Below are 17,456 nucleotides of genomic sequence, written 5' to 3'. Positions count from 1 at the left end.
AATAATGTTGCTAGGAATAGTGAGCTATACTAATCTCAAAGCCATATTAAGATAGTATTTAGATAAATGGTGATCTATCAAATCTAATTATATTTTATAATTCAAAGTTCACCCCTTGGAATATATTTAAGACAAAAAAAATATCCGTTTTGAAGACTTTTACAAAATATAAGATACATGCTATAAAATTGTTTATGTTTTTGGACCCTCTAATGTACACCTTCTTCAAGAAGAAGAAATACGTTGCAGTTTCTCTATTAAGTAGTCCTTTATTACGTTTGCAATATGGTAGCCATGAATTTTATGCTTCTTTCCAGCAGGAGAAATAAATTTAGTGTTGTCTACGGCAATTTCCTTCCTTATACCTCGAACCACCGGAAAATGGCGGGAAAGAAACAATGACACTACGTAGACTTCTACCTATTTTTGTAGATATGCGCTTCTTTTATTGAATAATCAAGATTTTTTATAAATTCATAAAAAAAAGACATAATAGCAAAAAAGGAAAAAAATAAACATTGAAAAACATTAAAAAAAATATACATAGGAAGTAAGAAAATAATCAGGCACTCAATTCAGTAGTTTTTTGTCTGTATATATAGATAATATATTATATAAAAAAAAATCATTATATATCATTTTCGATAATTGCCCTTACAATAATGAACGTAGATAAAAAAAAAACAACAATTTTCCTAAAACTCCAGCTTAGGAAGAGAAAAAGGGGTTTAATAGTAATTATATAATAAATTAAAATCACGTTGCAATGTAATCAATCTTATTACATTAAACTTATTTTTGTACACAACAAAACTAGAAATATGTAATAACCACGAGAGTTTTAAGTATGTCAGTATTTACACAAAGAAAGAGTGGATAGCAAAAATAAGACCTCACTCTTGATTTTGTACATAAAATACCAGGTTAAAAAAATATCGCAAAGTCAATGAGCTAAACAGAATGGGAATTAAATTGTTATTGTGAAGGAAGGCATAATGAAAGTTTATTATTACAGTGTCTATACTGATGGATGAGTACTCATAAAGACCTCCACAATTGAGCACACAACCTGGAAGAGGACAAATTATAAAAAGGCTTGAAGGAACACCAACACATTGGGGGTGAATCAAATCCAATAGCTATCTCACTCCCTTAATAACTACTAAGAGTGGAGTAGTAGCTAATTGTTACCTCTTTCATCGTTGTTAAAACTTGAAACTAATTGTTGAAAGTTATAGTCACAAGTGTTCTAATACTACTACTCTTAATTGAGAAAGGGCAAGTCGAAGAGATCCTTTAGATTTTCTTGTTCGTCATATGAAAAACTATAATCTGAACTAGATAAAGGTGGTTCAAATTGTAGTAATCCATCAGAGGCCAATTGACCTCCAAGTTCAGAGTCTTGGCATCCTTCATCTGGACCTGAAAAAATCAAAAATTATATTAGAGATCTATGCTTGTAAGTAAGTGGTCATACCATTTTCTTGGTCCAGAGTTTGTAGCTGTAAAGCTTTTCCTACAGGCCCAAAGTCTTCGGATGCGGATATCAAAACATTTTTTATAGATTGTCCACCTAAGTCTGAGGTTCGACTTTCCTCTTCAAGGTCCAGCCTTGGTGGTGGACTTGGCACTCCAATTCTTTTGGATGGACTCAAACCTGAAGATCCCTCTGAATCAGAACAAGACCCACCAGATATACCCTGCTCTTCCTCAGGACACAGAAATACCTCAATTTCTCCTGTAGTACTGTGCATATAAATTTGCATGGCCTGAAATGATAATAAATTTGTGAGCCTTAACTCCGACTAGGGAATAGTAGTCTCTTACCTCTGAAGGACGGGGAACCTCCAAATCAGTTCCAGTGGGGGCTTTGATGGCCATAACAGTTTGATTTTGAAATTTTTTGATATTTCTCAAATCATGGTATGTGACAAAGGCATATTGGCGTTCTTGGCTATTAATGAGCTTTAATTCAGTTTCTGTATTCCGAATCAGTTGATCAAGTTCGTTTTCTTTAGCCTCAAGATCTAACAGATCAGAATGAAGATCCGCTGTATCCGAATTGAGATTATGGTATGGAGTTCCGCACCAATGAACCATATTTTTAGAATTCTTTTCCACAAGACCAATACCTTCTAGCACGTTGGTTATATCATATATGCGGCGCTTTTGTACTCCTAAAGTTTCTGATGCCTTATTCAAATCAACTGTTCCATGCGTTGAGGAGTGGAAGAGGCTTACAAATTTTTTTGTGAGGAGACCAAGCGAAGTCTCATATCGAGTTTTTTCAAGGGGAGATCGCGCGGCTGAAAAAAATATATAAAATATTGATAAGAAATACACTTTCGACATATTAAAGAGTGCAATTTTGTATGAATAGTATCATCACTTATTGGCAATTATGTATATCATCGAAAAATTAATGTGGGATATGTTAACTATACATAGGGTTCCCTAACTTTAAAAAACCCATGGCGGAATCATAAATGAAAAGGATAATTCCTTATAACTACAACTTTCTGTTAAACTATTAAAGGGGTAAAAAATTATATTTTTTACTCAAATGCAAAATAAACATATTTCCAGGAAGGGGGAAAAAAAGGAAAAAAGTTTAATTAATAAATTAATTAAAAAGTAGACATATAATCAAAATTGTCGATTTAAAAAAGGAGGATTGTATCTTATAATTACATAAATTTTACTTAGAAAATAATTATTTGGATGGAATAGTTTGGAGGAACAACGTTTCTCCACTACTAATGAAGGGTTGAAATGCCCGACGTAATTGTCCCATTTCCTTTTAATAGACTTGGCCAAGGTAAGTGTGAAGGTTGGAAACCCTATGAAATAAAATATAAAAGAGGATGAGTGATCCTTGTATTACGTTTTTTGGGGCTGGGAGATGCAAGCGGGTCCATTTTCCTCTTGGAAGACTTTATAGGTGTTTTAAATTGTGGTTCGAGTGTAAGCTTTCGCCTAGCCTCCTGCGATGCTGAATTGTTAGTAGACACAGTAGTGGTTGTAGATACATGATAAGTCGCTCCTACTAGACTTCGAGGCGGAGTAGCTCCAACGACGTATTCGTGATCTGAAGAGCCGCGAAAATGGGTATTGTTTTTAATAAAAGTGTGAGAATTTGGGGGTGAGGCACATTCAGCGATTTCATCGTCCCCTTGAATGATCTGACGAAGGCTACAAGGCCACGCCGAGGAAGAGGATCCCAAAGACATCTTTTATTTCATTACACCAGTAAAATTCACAATAATAATATGTAGTACTGATATAATAAATACCCTCGCAGTCGTCCCCTGATGATGTCTCGTCCTTACAAATATATATATATATGAGAAAAAAATACTCAAAAACGAACCGGTCCCTTGTTGTCATCAACCACAAACCCCCAAACAATGATACCAACTACGTTAACTACTTATTGTTAAAATATCATGTGTGATCTTTATATAATAGATAAATTGTAATAATATCTCATTCTACAGTTGAATAATAGAATCATCAATAAATAATTACACAAAATTATACTCATAAATATAATTTAGAACATAATTAATTAATAAATGCGTCGTCATTCATATTTTACAAATTGAATCATGGACCCTCTTCTAATACTTATTATACTCTTTTAATTAGTGTAGACCAATTAATTGTATAATTGTTTATTGATTGCCATTGCCTTTTTATGTAGGTGAGAGGCTCTTCTCTGAAGGAGGCATAGACTGCTTCAATAATAATAATTATATATATATAATTTGGCTAAAGATTAATCTATAAAAATATTGGCCAATAAAAATTAATGAAATATTGAATTGATAGAGCGAATACATAAGATGAGTATTTCCAGGTACATCATTAATTAGTCCAAGGAATTGAAAATCATGTCTCAGATGATGATACATCATATATTTTTACCTATGTATACCGTAATTTACATAGTTTAAATATTGGACTTATATTCATGAGTACGGGACGTCACCCCAGACCTATTTTATACTATTATGCACCCAAGCACTACTCTTAACATCAAAATTGAAAGTGGGGCTACAATATGCTATTAAATTAGTATCACTTATTAGGATCAAATATTATTATCATGTGTTATTTTTATTCCCTATTGGCTATTAAGACTACACGTAGTCCAAAATGGATAAATCACTTGACTCGGACTCGAATGAAATGGGTTGATATTTGATGAATACAGGAATTGGTTTACTTCACAAAACCTCTCTTCCTAGTTCTTGTTGAGTTGAGCATAGTGGGGGATGGAAATTATATTTGGAAATAATATATTATATAAATTATGATATTAACGTAACTTATGTACCTACATTAAAGAACCTTGGAAAATATTAATATAGTTAATCTTCTTTGAAAAGGCTAACTAAAAATGGATTTTTTATAATTTTGATTTACATAACATTGATTTTATCATTTAATTGTACCATAGTATATATTTATTTGCCAAGCTCTTCAAATATTGGAAAAATGTTAAATCAAAACACGGCTTTGATTTTCAATTATTTGAGACTAATGATTAATTAATTATTAGTTCTCACAATATTTAGACAAATAACATATTATTTGATATATTTTCTTATTTTTAACTTATTGGTTTTTGTTTAAATATGCAATTGAACTAAATTAGTTGCTGCCTCATATTAACAAATAAAAATGTACTAAAAATACTCTTGGTTCAAATCATTTTTTTCTCCAATCATTTTCATTTATATTAATACGTGTATTTAGCTTAATAAAAAATCTAGATATTATCTCACTTTAATTCCATATATTGTTTAATCTCATATCAAAAAATATTATATATATATACATACATATTTATATTGCCTGTTTATGGACCCTAATTCAATTGACATGTTCATTAATTAATTCCTTTAGACTTAATTATTTTCACCTTATTTGCCCAACACTAAAAATAATTTATAATAAATACATGCAGTATGAACATTATTAACGGGTTTTCTTAATATTAAACGAACCGCTGAATAGTTTTCGCATCAGATTCTCCTGAGGGGAGATACGTTTGACCTTTTAGAAGTGTGACTAAAGCATATCTTTTCAAACTATTTCATTACAGAACTCCCAGGGTGCATTAATGAAATGATCAAAACTTTGAGCTGTACACTTGAACAAAACATAAATTTTGGGGTACACAGTTAGAGAAATGTACCGCCTGGATGGAAGAAACTTACAACAAATCCAAGATGATATTATTAAAGTTAAAAACATGGACTACTAGTCAATAACGATCGGTAACCAAATAAATGTTTCGTATCCAAGGTATTACTCTCATTTCAAAATTAATATTCAGAATATAATTATTATTATATGAAAACCATCCCTAGAACACGTTCAGGACGGACTGTAATAGGATACCTAATCCGGCAAACTTGAGCGAGGGCACCACAAGTTAAAAGTTATTTTTGCATGTTCCTGTACTGATTGTATGTTTTGTTTGAAGTGTAGCAATAAATGTTTTAATAATAAAAAAATACAATTCATTGTCCATGGCAGTGGTTTTCCAGCTTATTACAGCATGTTCTACGTGATAAATTATCAAGTCCAATATTATGACCGAACTGAATATATAATAACCCAATATAATTCATCCACGCATCACTATTTGAGAGTCCCTGATGAAAGACTAATGGATGAAAAATATGTGATTATCTCCAAATAGATACGACAGTCTCTTAAATATACCTATATTCAAGAACGGGCATAGCCGTGACTATTGTTTTTCTTTAAAGTTTGACTATCTCTCTTGAGATGATATTTTTATTTATTTAATTCTTTAAATTTTTTAATGACTTCTTTTGTAATAAAATATTTTTATTTAGAAGAGAGAATTAATCTAATGTTTATGTTACTAAGAGTAAGTTATTAATAATTATTAGACACAGGGCCGATTATATGGTATGTGGGCCTTGAGCCAATAAAAATTTGCAGGGCTTTTTTTATCTTTAATTGTTAAATTGGATTTTTAAAAGAAATAATAATTTCATAATTTTTGGATAAAAAATATGTAGCACTTTTCTTTTATTTCTTTAAAAACAATAAAAACGCCCTTTTTTGAATACATTTTATAATAATATGCATATACATTAATTTTTGAATGACCTTTTATATATATATATATTTTATTTTTTTTGCTAATGTTTGATTGAAGAAGAACGTTTTTTAGACAACATATGTTTACATTATCAAAAGGACCTTTCGTTTTTAGAAAATATAGTTCCTTTTAACCCCTAGGCCCCCTAAAACTGTCCCTGATTAAACCCCTCATTGGTAGTTACAAGTTTGGGGCTTTTTTTTTTTTCAATTCTTGAAGTTTTAGTAGAATAACGTTTAAACTATGTTTATATTTCTGTTAGGGATACAAAAATCATTTCTTCAGGAGGAGCGGCACCCTAGTGTATTTTTGTAGTTAGACCACTGAGACATCATAAGTAGGTTATAGACAGAAAACAATCTATTTCATATAAGTATTAGAATTAAATGACTAAAATATTAAAAAAAACACATTCATAATTATTCATTAACTATCATCCATAATTTAAATATATTATAGTTATAATTATTGAGAGAGCAAATAACAAAATACTGTGATAAATTCTTCAAAAGTAAACACTCAGAGATATTAACATTGAAGATAAAGTATTGCCGTTTTTTGACGATATAATATAATTAAAAAAAAAAAAAATGCACACTAAAAATAGTTCTAAATGATCACATTAACTAAGACAACAAAAAACTTCAATATTATTGGACACAAAAATCCACTGTTAATATGATTGCATTTTGCTAAATATCCAGTCGTTTTTAAAATATCTTTAGCTTTCTTATTTTGCAAGTATTAAGCTTTCTATTGATTTAGAACATAAATATTAATCATTATTAGCCTAAGTTAATAATATATATTATGTATTTTTAAGCCTTAAGTTTTAAAACATTAAGACAAGACAACCGTTTTAATCAAAACACTATTATCAATTATCATTCCCCTTGTTCGACGGTTTCAATTTTTTTTACCAATGATTTATAGATAATAAGTGTACTTGTGATATAAATATTATTTAATTCAATTTCAATATGTTATAATATGTACGTAAGATGCGAGAGTATTGTTAAAGATTTTGACCTTTGAACATTTATGAAAATCTTGTAGCCTGAGAGAGAATTGTGGAGGATGGGCGCATGGATAGAGAAGTCTGAAGAAATAACCATACTAATTAGGATTGAAGCATCTACGAATGTGTTATTATTATTTCAAACAAATTTAAATAAAACATGGATTACAGGATTCAATAAATAAAGAATGATTAGTAGCTACATCATTGTAAAGTTAAGAATAAATAGGAAAGTTGTAAGACGCGTACGTACGATTGCAATTCATTATTCATGTTTTCTTGTTAAATTATCAAACTGACGTCAAAAATATGAAATTACATGTAATAATAATATAGTAAAATAATGACTTCCGTCGGCTCCCCTCCTGAAAACAGAGCAACATCAACGGATATCAACAGTTTATTGAAAGAGATCCTTAGTATTCGTGAGCAAACGCTGGATGAGGCGCAAACCTGCAAGCATAGACTTAATAATCATCCCCTCAAACCTGCATTATTCTCCGTACTATGCCAGATCAAAGAAAAGACATTAATTTCTCAAGGACATGTAACAAGGGAAATGACAATGGTTCAAGATGAACTACCTGATCCAAGGGTTTTAAGATTAGACAATATGCTAATTGCAGAAGGCATTGCAGGCCCTGAAAAAGGAGGTGGACTACAAGCTGCAACTACCGCCTCTGAAGCAACGTCTTCCGGAACAACCACAATTGAGCATGCCGACTATAGAAGCAAATTAAATGACATTCGTCTTGTTTATCATCATGAATTAGATAAATATAAACAGGCTTGTACTGAATTCACTACACACGTTATGAATTTACTTCGTGAACAATCAAGAACACGACCAATTACTCCGAAAGAAATTGATAAAATGGTTCGTATAGTCCATCATAAGTTTTCTTCCATTCAAGCTCAACTCAAACAAAGTACATGCGAGGCAGTGATGATTTTGAGATCCAGATTCTTAGATGCTCGACGGAAAAGGCGAAATTTTAGTAAACAAGCCACTGAAATCCTTAATGAATACTTCTATTCCCATCTCGCTAATCCGTATCCAAGTGAAGAAGTCAAGGAAGATCTAGCTAAAAAATGCAACATTACAGTCTCCCAAATTTCCAACTGGTTTGGAAATAAACGAATCCGCTATAAAAAAAATATTGTCAAGGCTCAGGAAGAAGCAAATAAGCTTGCAACAAAAAAAGTCTTGGAAATAAACCAACATGAAAGTGAAATAGCATGTAATCTCTACAATTCGTATTCATCCTCATTTTATAATCCAAAAAGATGAAGGAAGTGAAGAAAATATTTTTTTTTTTTGGTATAAATTTCTTCATATTTATGACATGTTCTAAATTTATTGACTCGTCATATTGCCTTTAAATAGGTAAACTGAAAAAGTGGAGATAAAATTGTAACTGAACGACTTGATAATTAACATGTTTTTTATTGCTTGTCTTTGTTTTGTATTAAAAAAAAAAAAAAAACCAAAAAAAACCAAAAAAACCTTGGCATTAAAACGAATAGGTACTCAAATTCAATAAAGTGATATAATTTAAAAAAAAACCAACAATTAATTATAAAATTTTCTTATAAAAAAAGAAGAGTTCTGAGTGGATTATAATTTATTCATTTTTCCAATCCGGCTTCCTTTTTTCAACAAAGGCTGTCATACCTTCTTTTCTATCATGAGTACTAAAGGTGGCATGAAACAAACTTTTTTCAGATGCGAGGCCTTGAGATAGAGTAGTATCATAGGACGTATTCACAGCTTGTTTTGCCAGTCTAATAATCAAGGGAGAATGTCCAGCAATCACATCCGCAGTTTTAATGGCTTCATCCACCAATGCTTCGGGTGGACAAATCTTTGAAATGAGACCAATTCTAAGTGCTTCTTCCGCGTCGATTGGCAATCCTGTCAAATTCATTTCCATCGATTTTGATTTCCCTGCAGCCTTTGTGAGTCTTTGAGTTCCTCCTGCTCCTGGGATAGTTCCTATTATGAGTATAACAATGCAAATGTTTAGTTATAATTATAAAGATCTTTGATATTTTAATAATAATTTAGCTATACCAATACTGATTTCGGGCTGTCCAAACTTTGCTTTTGTGCCAGCATAAATTATATCACACATCATAGCAAGTTCACATCCTCCACCCAAGGCATAACCATTGACAGCAGCTATAATGGGCTTTCCGATTTTAGCAACACCGTCCCACTCACTTAAAAAGTTCTCTCTCAAATTTTCACTGTAATTTCTGTTTTGCATTTCCTTGATGTCAGCTCCAGCCGCAAAGGCTCGCTCACTCCCAGTCAACACAATGGCTCCAACGGCAGGATCTTCATCGTAGGCCTTCAATCCATCAATGAGCTCTTTGATTAGGGGTGCGCAAAGGGCATTTAATGCCTTTGGTCGGTTTAATGTAATGAGGCCTACTCTAGAATCCGTTCCTCGTCGTTGAAGAGTAATTAATGAGGGAGAAGAAGCGGATGAGCAGAATCGCCTCATTACGACTAATCTCAGCGATGAAGAAATCATTTTTTATTTTTTTTAAAGTCACAAGATCAGATGAGGGTATAAACTAAAATCCAACCTAAGGTAAATTACTTGCGCTGACAGACAAGCAATTGCCAGTTTTAAAATGATATAATACGAACCAAGCAAACGTAGGTATATATTTCGTCCCCATCTTACGTAGAAACAGCTGTATTGTACTTCAATCTTGGATTGCGCTCTGCATGGCCCGACGTGCATGCGAACATTTTGCTGATTCATACTTACTTGCAAATAATGTCAAATGTACCTTAATCAACATGAATTTATTTAAATGTAAATTAATTATATATTCAATATTATAATATGCACAATAATTTAATCATTGAATATTATTAAAAGTCTAGTTATTTGTTCATAAAGAAAATATTATTTAGTCCATTTTTTTTACATTTCTAACTCAAATTTAATCATTATTAACTGTTACAACCCCCCAGCCCCACGTCCCTGGCCATGAGGACAGTTGCAATTAAGTTGACTCGTAAAATCTTTTAATAAATTCCCACAATATCAAACATATACAGGGTTGCTGTGTTAAAATTTGGGGATTCCAATTCAAACCGAGTATTTGAGCCAAAAGTGTCTCAAATCTGTCACACCTTATATGCTTAGCTAATTAGTAGATATATTTTTGTGTATATTACGTAAAGAAATATTACTTACAGTAATAATCTATTAAATTATAAGGGACATAGAAAAAATTAATAATGAATCGTCCCCCCACCTTCTTAGAAATGATAAAATTTGATAATACTTTACGAAAACATAACTGATATCATATTTAGATAGTCGTATTAACTAGACACACACTGAAATATTACACAATTTAGATTCTTTTTGCATTTGACATTGAGTTATACTATTATAAAAATTAATAACTAACGATTATAATATAAAAGGGTTCTTAAACACAAGGTTCTTTTTTACGTATTACTTATATTAATAAGTTATAATTATTTGCGTCTGTTCTGCAATTACATTTTTTGTTGTTCATCGGATTCATTTTACTAGATCCTTTCAAGCTTCAAGGAATGTTTGGCTTTGTTATGGACCTATAAAGTTAATTACGTCATAAAGTGAAAGAATCAGTTTGTATTTTTATATTTATACTTCTCTCAAGGAGTGAATATTCTTTTAATTTGATTAATTTTTTAAGAGTATAATCTCGTATAAAATGATTGGAATAACGCTTTTGGGTAGAATAAGACCTTTTTCAACATCAACCCAATTTCTCGCATCAAAAAGTTATAAGTTGGTTGTCGTAGGTGGCGGAGCTGGAGGTTGCTCAATAGCATCCAAATTTGTCTCAAAGTTAGGACCTAATCAAGTCGGTATTATCGAGCCTAGAAATGTACGTAGATTTTTTTTTTTACATAAACGACTGAAAAATTAATGATCATATATATTTGTATGATACAGGAACATTACTATCAACCCTTATGGACTTTAGTCGGCGGAGGTCAAGCAAAATTTGAAAGTTCTCAAAAGTCCATGGCATCTGTGCTACCGAAAAATGCGGATTGGATTAAACAAAAAGTAACCGGGTTCAAACCTGATAAAAACATCGTAATAACTCAGGATGGCTCTGAAATTGAGTATGAATATCTTGTGGTTGCAATGGGAATACAATTAAATTACGATAAGGTAAAAAGTTGCTTTTTATTAGTCTTATTTTTATTTTCTTCCTATTTCAAGATTAAAGGCTTGGAAGATGCATTACAGACCCCTGGTGTTTGCTCAAATTACCATCCCAATTACGTTAAAAATACATGGAAATCTATTGAAAATTTTGAAAACGGGAATGCCATTTTTACATTTCCAAACACATCCATCAAATGTCCAGGAGCTCCACAGAAAATAATGTATTTGGCAGAAAGACATTTTAGTAAGGTATTTAAGGATAAATTTAAATTATAATTATTGATATAACCGCAAGTATTTCTTTCAAGAATGGAAAGCGAGGAAAAGCCAACGTCCGATATCATACATCACTTCCAGTCCTATTTGGCGTAAAGAAGTATGCAGATGCACTTTGGAAAATTGTTCAAAAAAGAGATATTAATATTCATTTGAGAAGCAATCTTATCGAAATTAAACCCGACTCCAAAGAAGCTGTTTTTCAAAATATGGATGATCCAGAACAATTAACTACTATACCATACGAAATGATTCACGTAACTCCTCCTATGAGTGCTCCCACGATATTATCCGATTGCAAATCCCTAGTGGATGGATCTGGATATCTTAATGTGAACAAAGAGACGCTCCAACATGTAAAATATCCAAATATATTTGGTATCGGAGACTGTACAAATGTACCCACTTCTAAAACAGCAGCTGCCGTCGGTAATTACTAATTATAATTGATTATATGTGTTTTTTTTTTTTAAATAAACTTTTCCTACTGAAAATAGCTGGTGAGGTTGGAGTGGTTAGACGTAATCTATGGAAATTTATGCAAGGGAAAGACATTAATGCAGTGTATGATGGGTACACTTCTTGCCCACTAGTATTGGGGTAAGCATTGCTCCATGACTGTGAGTTCTATGTTTATCCTAACTGTTATATTTTAAACATTCACAATTACAATGTTTTTTTGAGAGTTATCTTACATAAATAATCAACTTTATAGATCTGGTGAATGCATCCTTGCCGAGTTTGATTTTAATTCACCTCCTCAGCCTTTAGAGACGTTTCCCATCAATCAAGCGAACCCCAATGCATTCACTTATTATATGAAAAAATATATGATGCCCGAAGTTTATTGGCTTATGTTGCGGTAAATTTGTAAAAAAAAATACAACTTAATGTACTAACAAAATAATTTATATTCTAGAGGTTACTGGGAAGGTCCCAAGTATGTTAGAAAGTTACTACATTTAGGAATGTCCAGATGAAGAGTGTTACTTTTGGTTGCCTTGATTTTGAATGTATTATTCTTATAAATACTATCTTTTTAATTCAACCAATTGATGTGAAGTAAATTTAAGGAAATAAATCAACTTGTTTTATGAGATAACTAGATATCTTGGTTTTATTTACTACCGAGAAAAATAAGGACTCATTCATAAAATATGATATCTTTATTAGTGTATTCTTGAATTTAAACAAATTAAATAACCATAACGGCAGTTTGTAAGGCCTTTTCCCGTTGCTTTCTCTTTTTCCTCTTATCTTTGAACTTTTTAGATGCTTCCATGAATATCTGAACTTGCTGCCTCTCTTCCGCACGACTTTGAACAAATGTGATACCCGCAACGTTAAATCCCATTGTTTCCTCAATGCAAGTTAATTTTGTTTCTATCATTTGTTTAATTCTGACGATCAATTGCTTAATATCAGATGAGCCTGAAAGTGGTCCAAAATGAATTTCAATAAGAAAGAAAAATATTCTGGAAAGGACTTCAACATAAACAGTTTTCTTTTGAAGCAGGTTTTCCAAAATTTTCAATAAACGAACTACTACATCCAAGGGAAGTACTAATAGAGTTTCCTCCAAAATGGATGACTTTATTTTGGATAATGTTGTGAGCATAAACTCTTCAGCCGTGGAAATCCCAGGATACATCAACGTCATCAAAGAAGGGAGCTCTGGTTCAGTCGAACTTTGCTTCTTTTCTTCATAGTAACTTTCGAACAAGTTCATCGCTTCCATCAGTTTTTCTGCGCTCATTTCGGAATCAGCCGTTCTCTTTGTTGGTAAAGAGGTTTCCTCATTGCCTCCAGTATTCCTATATACGTCTTCAGTGGCTAGTTCTTTTTCCGCTTCTTTTTCTCGTTCCGTTTCACGTTCATCTTCGAGTACAAGGGGTTCCTGAGTTCTCTCCCATAAACGAAGTGTTTTATCATGCCCTGAAGTTGCAACATATTTACCATTAGGGCTAATAGTCAACCCCCATATTTCTCTATTATGTCCATTTAGAGAAAGTATTCTTTCAAACTTGTCAGCATCCCATTGCTTCAATGTACCGTCCTTGGAGATGGAAAAAAACATGTGTGTATTGGGGATGAATTGAACCCCGGTAATTGAATCATTATGGGCAAAAATAGATTTTTCGCATTGTCCATGTGTAAGATCCCAGATTTTAATATTTCTATCTGCAGAACCAGAAACTAAAATGGAGGAATCCGAAGAAATGTCTAATGATAGCACAGGAAGTTTATGTCCAAATAAATCGTGTAGTAGTTTGAAGGAATCGGTGAAAAATACTTTAATTTTGGTATCTAGTAAAGCAACAGCAATAAATCTACCATCTGAGCTCGATTTGACTGAAAGAACATCTTGATCTAGTTTCAAAGTTCGAGTATGGACTAAACTTAATATTTTCCCTTCACCTTTCTCCACAAATTCTAATTTCCAGAATTTCACGGTCTTATCCGCACTACATGTGATAAAACCATCCTTATTTTGCGTTGGACAAATACTCCACACTTCGCCATTATGGGCATCTTCGATTTCTTCCGTCATTATGGCAGAATTTAAGTCAAATAGCTGTAAACTACCTTTTTTAGTACCAACCACAACTTGACGATCCCCAACAACAAAAGAGGAGCATAATCCATAGCCACTTTCCATGGTTCGTATACAAGTTTGAGTCGAACGGCTCCATATTTTAATAGATTCATTACTAACAGAAGCAATAGCGGTATTATCACTGGAAAACGATAAAGTTCTTGCCGGAGATCGATGTCCCTGTGAGCCAAAACAACGACGTTTAATAGGATCTGATCCTTTATCACTTGTATTTAAAACCCATGATTCTATTAGATTATTCCCTGTTCCAACAATAATTCTGAATGAATCTTCTTTTAAATGATGTACCTCCAAGGACCTCACTTTTCCACTCGTTTTAAATGTTTTAAGGCGTTTGAACTCTTCTTGAATGGTGGGTTCTGGAGGTTCAATATCCTCAATATCAGCCAGTTTATTTTCTGTTTGCTTCTTTCTAAGTTTTTTAGCCTTTTTCTGAAGTCTTTTCTTAACTTCCTCCTCGTCACAAATTTTAAAGGATTCCACAAGATTATCATTCCCATGAGCCACAAGTATTTTCTTACTATCATCAGCTATCAGAGAGCAAGTTCTTCCTTTTCCAGCTCGTAACAAAGATCCAAGTCGTTCAATCTTCAATTTGGAAGTGCTTTCATCATCGACTTCATTATCCGATTCCTCTTCAGTGGCGTCAGTCGTCGTGTCCTTGACTTTTTGCTTTTTGAGAGTAGGTGGTGTGGACTCCTTCTTTGTATCTTCATTATTGGTGGAATTTTCAAGAAAAGTCAGTTTAAAAACCCTTAGTTCGGAATCTCCAGAGCCCGAAACTAAATAACTATCTTCTCTGATTAAACAAATATCCCAAACTTCTGTTAAATGAGCGGGCAATGTCTATTATATAATGAAAAAAAAAGAATAAGTTGTCGATGTTAATAAATCAAATGAATAAAGTAACGTACTTTGAAGCAATGTCGAATGTCCAAGTCCCAAAATTTGATAAGAGTATCCTTTGACGATGATACAAGAATATTTGGTCTGGTGGATAAGAATTTTAAATCCGTGACGGGCCCTTTATGTCCTTTTAGACGGAATAATCCACAACGATTAACAATATCCCACAAAACAATTTCAGTATCTGTACTTCCAGAAGCGAGACGAAAACCTTCTTCATCATACACGAGCGAAATGACCGGGGATTTGTGTCCAGAAAATGTGACATCACTCTCGCCTAGAAACAAAAAAATGCAGGATGTAATTCAATATCAATTAGTACATAAATTCAATCATTGCAACCATTTACTAATATAGATAAAGCTATATATTATTTGAGTACGAGTTGGTTCTACCTTTCAAGGTCCTCCTAAGTCTTTGGAGAATCTTGAAAGTAGAAGGAAGATCTCATTAAGTAGAGGAGCTTGTGAGATGGTTTCTTAAAAGAGTATATGGGGGGCATAGTAGATCTGTGGACTGAGGGATGCCCCCAGTGCTAGCGTGAATCGTTTCTTCATTGGCTAATATTCATCATGTAAAGTATCGCGTCAGTTCATTACATCTCCAATAATATATAATTCATTTCGCGAAGCGAAGTTATTTCCTAATTACGAAAATATTGCAATTTGTTTTAAAATTTAACTTTCCGAGGGTGGGATTATTCAGGTTGATGTTCGTTAAAGGTTCTAAGGAATGATTTATTCAATGAGTTAATCAATGTGACGTATCCCTTTGGATCTAAGCTAATTTAAAAGTTGCAATGAAACTCAATAAAGGTTTTTTTAAAAGAGATTTTAGTATGGCAATAAAAAATAATTATAAAAAATTACCGAAATGACCACGCTTGACTCTAATTCATCAGGTATTGCAAATATATTACACTGTCTATAACAAAAAATTGATATGGTATACAATTGGAAAACGCGTGAGCGGATAGTTGAATTATAAACCATCATAACCTTTTAATGAAATATATTCGTAAGCGAATAATACACTTTTGAAGATACAAGAAAGGGCAATGATAAATGATATGAGGAGAAAAATACAATGCGAAGCGATGCACTCCATCTCGAGGCTTATTTCTGAGTTAACAGATCGACTACGACCCATGTACACCATTAAAGGCGGATAAAAAACCTCATCTATATAAGGAGACATTTCAAGATCCTACAATGTGCTAATTGTTCAAATAATTCGAAAGAGTAGAGATTCCTCTCCTCACTCAGTAATAATATATATAACGTCGCTTTGGTTATTGGTAAAAGCTTGCGAGGATTGAATTTAAAGTGTCCGTTTTCGCTGTCTCCAATTTCAAGATAGAGAGAGAAAATACGGCTTGCAGGGAAAATTGGTCTCCAAAAATATCACAACAAGGATTTGAACGTTAATTAAACAATGATTTACGTCTTTATTCCTTACCAGTATGAAAATCCGGAAATAGTTTGATATCCCCATTGCTATATCCAATGGCCAGAGATGCTACATGTGATTTCAAAGCGGACACGATAGTGGAAGAGTCTCCGCCGTCCAAACTAAAAATAAATTCCCCAACTTTTTCTCCCGTTTTAATGTTCCAAATCGTTGCTCCATCTGAACATCCACTTATAACGATCTCTTTATCCTTAAACAACACTCCTCCCTTGATTCCAGACCCAATCAGTCCAAAAACGGAGCCCGGAACGTATCTGAGGTACTGTTTTGTCAGTCCCATAGTAACTATTTATTTCGATTGACTGTTCCAGTCTAATAGTTACTCACGTGTGTGTTTATTTTATTTCATATTTCTATCAGTAGCTATGTTTGTTTATTTTCTATGTTGTTGTTATTGGTGATTAAAAATCAGCTTACTTCGTTTGGCTAAAAGCTAGAAATAAATACATATCATACATAAGGAGCTGTTGTAAATATAATATATATAATATAATAGGCTCAAAATTTAGTTCTTAATTATTATATGACTCATGGATCTTTGGTCGACCCTTTAGGCATATTTATACATTTAACATTATATATATGGAGTTGTATATCCTATGCATTTATGTGTGCGTTATCGTTTTCAATCTGAGTAGTCTTTTTTTTTTTTTTTTTTTTAAAGCTACTATCATTATTTTTCACTCTTGAGGAGTCTATGAAGGGACACTGAAATGAATATGAATCTTCTTTTGACGTGCGCCTTTTTTTACTAGAGTGCAAATGAATTATCATATTAATAAAGTAAATGTATTGAATTGAAATTTAACAGCACAATAGTCATAACTC

The 17,456-nt window shown here is 32.5% G+C and overlaps 5 protein-coding genes across 10 annotated transcripts; 2 read left to right on the top strand and 3 right to left on the bottom strand.

The window, feature by feature from the left end:
- Window positions 1–423: 423 nt before the first annotated feature.
- Window positions 424–3,405, bottom strand: LOC121130251 (transcription factor E2F2). The gene is made up of 4 exons (XM_040726012.2): window positions 2,885–3,405; window positions 1,828–2,306; window positions 1,478–1,769; window positions 424–1,422 (listed from the first exon to the last, which is right to left on the bottom strand). The coding sequence occupies exons 1-4, from the start codon at window positions 3,228–3,230 to the stop codon at window positions 1,265–1,267; spliced, it is 1,275 nt and encodes a 424-aa protein (XP_040581946.1). The 5' UTR covers window positions 3,231–3,405; the 3' UTR covers window positions 424–1,264.
- Window positions 3,406–7,205: 3,800 nt separating this feature from the next.
- Window positions 7,206–8,799, top strand: LOC121130403 (homeobox protein extradenticle). Its single transcript, XM_040726161.2, has one exon. It carries the CDS (start codon window positions 7,507–7,509, stop codon window positions 8,452–8,454), a length of 948 nt encoding a protein of 315 aa, XP_040582095.1. The 5' UTR covers window positions 7,206–7,506; the 3' UTR covers window positions 8,455–8,799.
- Echs1 (Enoyl-CoA hydratase, short chain 1) lies at window positions 8,700–10,569 on the bottom strand. The gene is made up of 2 exons (XM_040726162.2): window positions 9,238–10,569; window positions 8,700–9,159 (listed from the first exon to the last, which is right to left on the bottom strand). Exons 1-2 carry the CDS (start codon window positions 9,701–9,703, stop codon window positions 8,789–8,791), a joined length of 837 nt encoding a protein of 278 aa, XP_040582096.1. The 5' UTR covers window positions 9,704–10,569; the 3' UTR covers window positions 8,700–8,788.
- A 3-nt stretch (window positions 10,570–10,572) lies between these two features.
- Window positions 10,573–12,742, top strand: Sqor (Sulfide quinone oxidoreductase). 6 transcript variants are annotated; one of them, XR_011783921.1, is made up of 9 exons: window positions 10,578–10,633; window positions 10,730–10,806; window positions 10,875–11,069; window positions 11,138–11,362; window positions 11,414–11,608; window positions 11,668–12,064; window positions 12,133–12,255; window positions 12,351–12,497; window positions 12,555–12,742. XR_011783921.1 is itself a non-coding variant. In XM_040726158.2 (9 exons), the coding sequence occupies exons 3-9, from the start codon at window positions 10,893–10,895 to the stop codon at window positions 12,613–12,615; spliced, it is 1,305 nt and encodes a 434-aa protein (XP_040582092.1). In that variant the 5' UTR covers window positions 10,578–10,633; window positions 10,730–10,806; window positions 10,875–10,892; the 3' UTR covers window positions 12,616–12,742. The 6 variants fall into 6 exon arrangements, 3 of the variants coding, with proteins under 3 accessions (XP_040582091.1, XP_040582092.1, XP_071749859.1); XM_040726158.2 differs by having other exon boundaries at window positions 12,133–12,235; XM_071893758.1 differs by having other exon boundaries at window positions 10,588–10,633; window positions 10,730–10,810; window positions 12,133–12,235.
- On the bottom strand, window positions 12,725–17,019 carry LOC121130401 (WD repeat-containing protein 3). Its single transcript, XM_040726156.2, has 3 exons — window positions 16,617–17,019; window positions 15,167–15,435; window positions 12,725–15,098 (listed from the first exon to the last, which is right to left on the bottom strand). The coding sequence occupies exons 1-3, from the start codon at window positions 16,906–16,908 to the stop codon at window positions 12,831–12,833; spliced, it is 2,829 nt and encodes a 942-aa protein (XP_040582090.1). The 5' UTR covers window positions 16,909–17,019; the 3' UTR covers window positions 12,725–12,830.
- Window positions 17,020–17,456: the final 437 nt, after the last annotated feature.

Source organism: Lepeophtheirus salmonis, chromosome Z (assembly GCF_016086655.4).
Source record: "Lepeophtheirus salmonis chromosome Z, UVic_Lsal_1.4, whole genome shotgun sequence".
NCBI classification, from domain to species: Eukaryota; Metazoa; Arthropoda; class Copepoda; order Siphonostomatoida; family Caligidae; genus Lepeophtheirus; species Lepeophtheirus salmonis.
Note: the sequence above shows the minus strand (reverse complement) of the source record. Positions and strands in the feature narration are given on the sequence as shown.

What these genes read in the sequence shown, in the direction of transcription:
- LOC121130251 (XM_040726012.2), bottom strand. Translation starts at nt 3,230, where the DNA reads ATGTCTTTGGGATCCTCTTCCTCGGCGTGGCCTTGTAGCCTTCGTCAG. An exon ending in ATCTCCCAGCCCCAAAAAAC is followed by an intron (nt 2,307 to 2,884) that starts GTAATACAAGGA and finishes TATTTTTTTCAG; the next exon opens with CCGCGCGATCTCCCCTTGAA. An exon ending in AGGTTCCCCGTCCTTCAGAG is followed by an intron (nt 1,770 to 1,827) that starts GTAAGAGACTAC and finishes TTATCATTTCAG; the next exon opens with GCCATGCAAATTTATATGCA.
- LOC121130403 (XM_040726161.2), top strand. Translation starts at nt 7,507, where the DNA reads ATGACTTCCGTCGGCTCCCCTCCTGAAAACAGAGCAACATCAACGGAT.
- Echs1 (XM_040726162.2), bottom strand. Translation starts at nt 9,703, where the DNA reads ATGATTTCTTCATCGCTGAGATTAGTCGTAATGAGGCGATTCTGCTCA. An exon ending in ACAGCCCGAAATCAGTATTG is followed by an intron (nt 9,160 to 9,237) that starts GTATAGCTAAAT and finishes TACTCATAATAG; the next exon opens with GAACTATCCCAGGAGCAGGA.
- Sqor (XM_040726157.2), top strand. Translation starts at nt 10,893, where the DNA reads ATGATTGGAATAACGCTTTTGGGTAGAATAAGACCTTTTTCAACATCA. An exon ending in TACAATTAAATTACGATAAG is followed by an intron (nt 11,363 to 11,413) that starts GTAAAAAGTTGC and finishes TCCTATTTCAAG; the next exon opens with ATTAAAGGCTTGGAAGATGC. An exon ending in TCTTGCCCACTAGTATTGGG is followed by an intron (nt 12,236 to 12,350) that starts GTAAGCATTGCT and finishes TCAACTTTATAG; the next exon opens with ATCTGGTGAATGCATCCTTG.
- LOC121130401 (XM_040726156.2), bottom strand. Translation starts at nt 16,908, where the DNA reads ATGGGACTGACAAAACAGTACCTCAGATACGTTCCGGGCTCCGTTTTT. An exon ending in ATTTCCGGATTTTCATACTG is followed by an intron (nt 15,436 to 16,616) that starts GTAAGGAATAAA and finishes TTTTGTTTCTAG; the next exon opens with GCGAGAGTGATGTCACATTT. An exon ending in ACATTCGACATTGCTTCAAA is followed by an intron (nt 15,099 to 15,166) that starts GTACGTTACTTT and finishes ATTATATAATAG; the next exon opens with ACATTGCCCGCTCATTTAAC.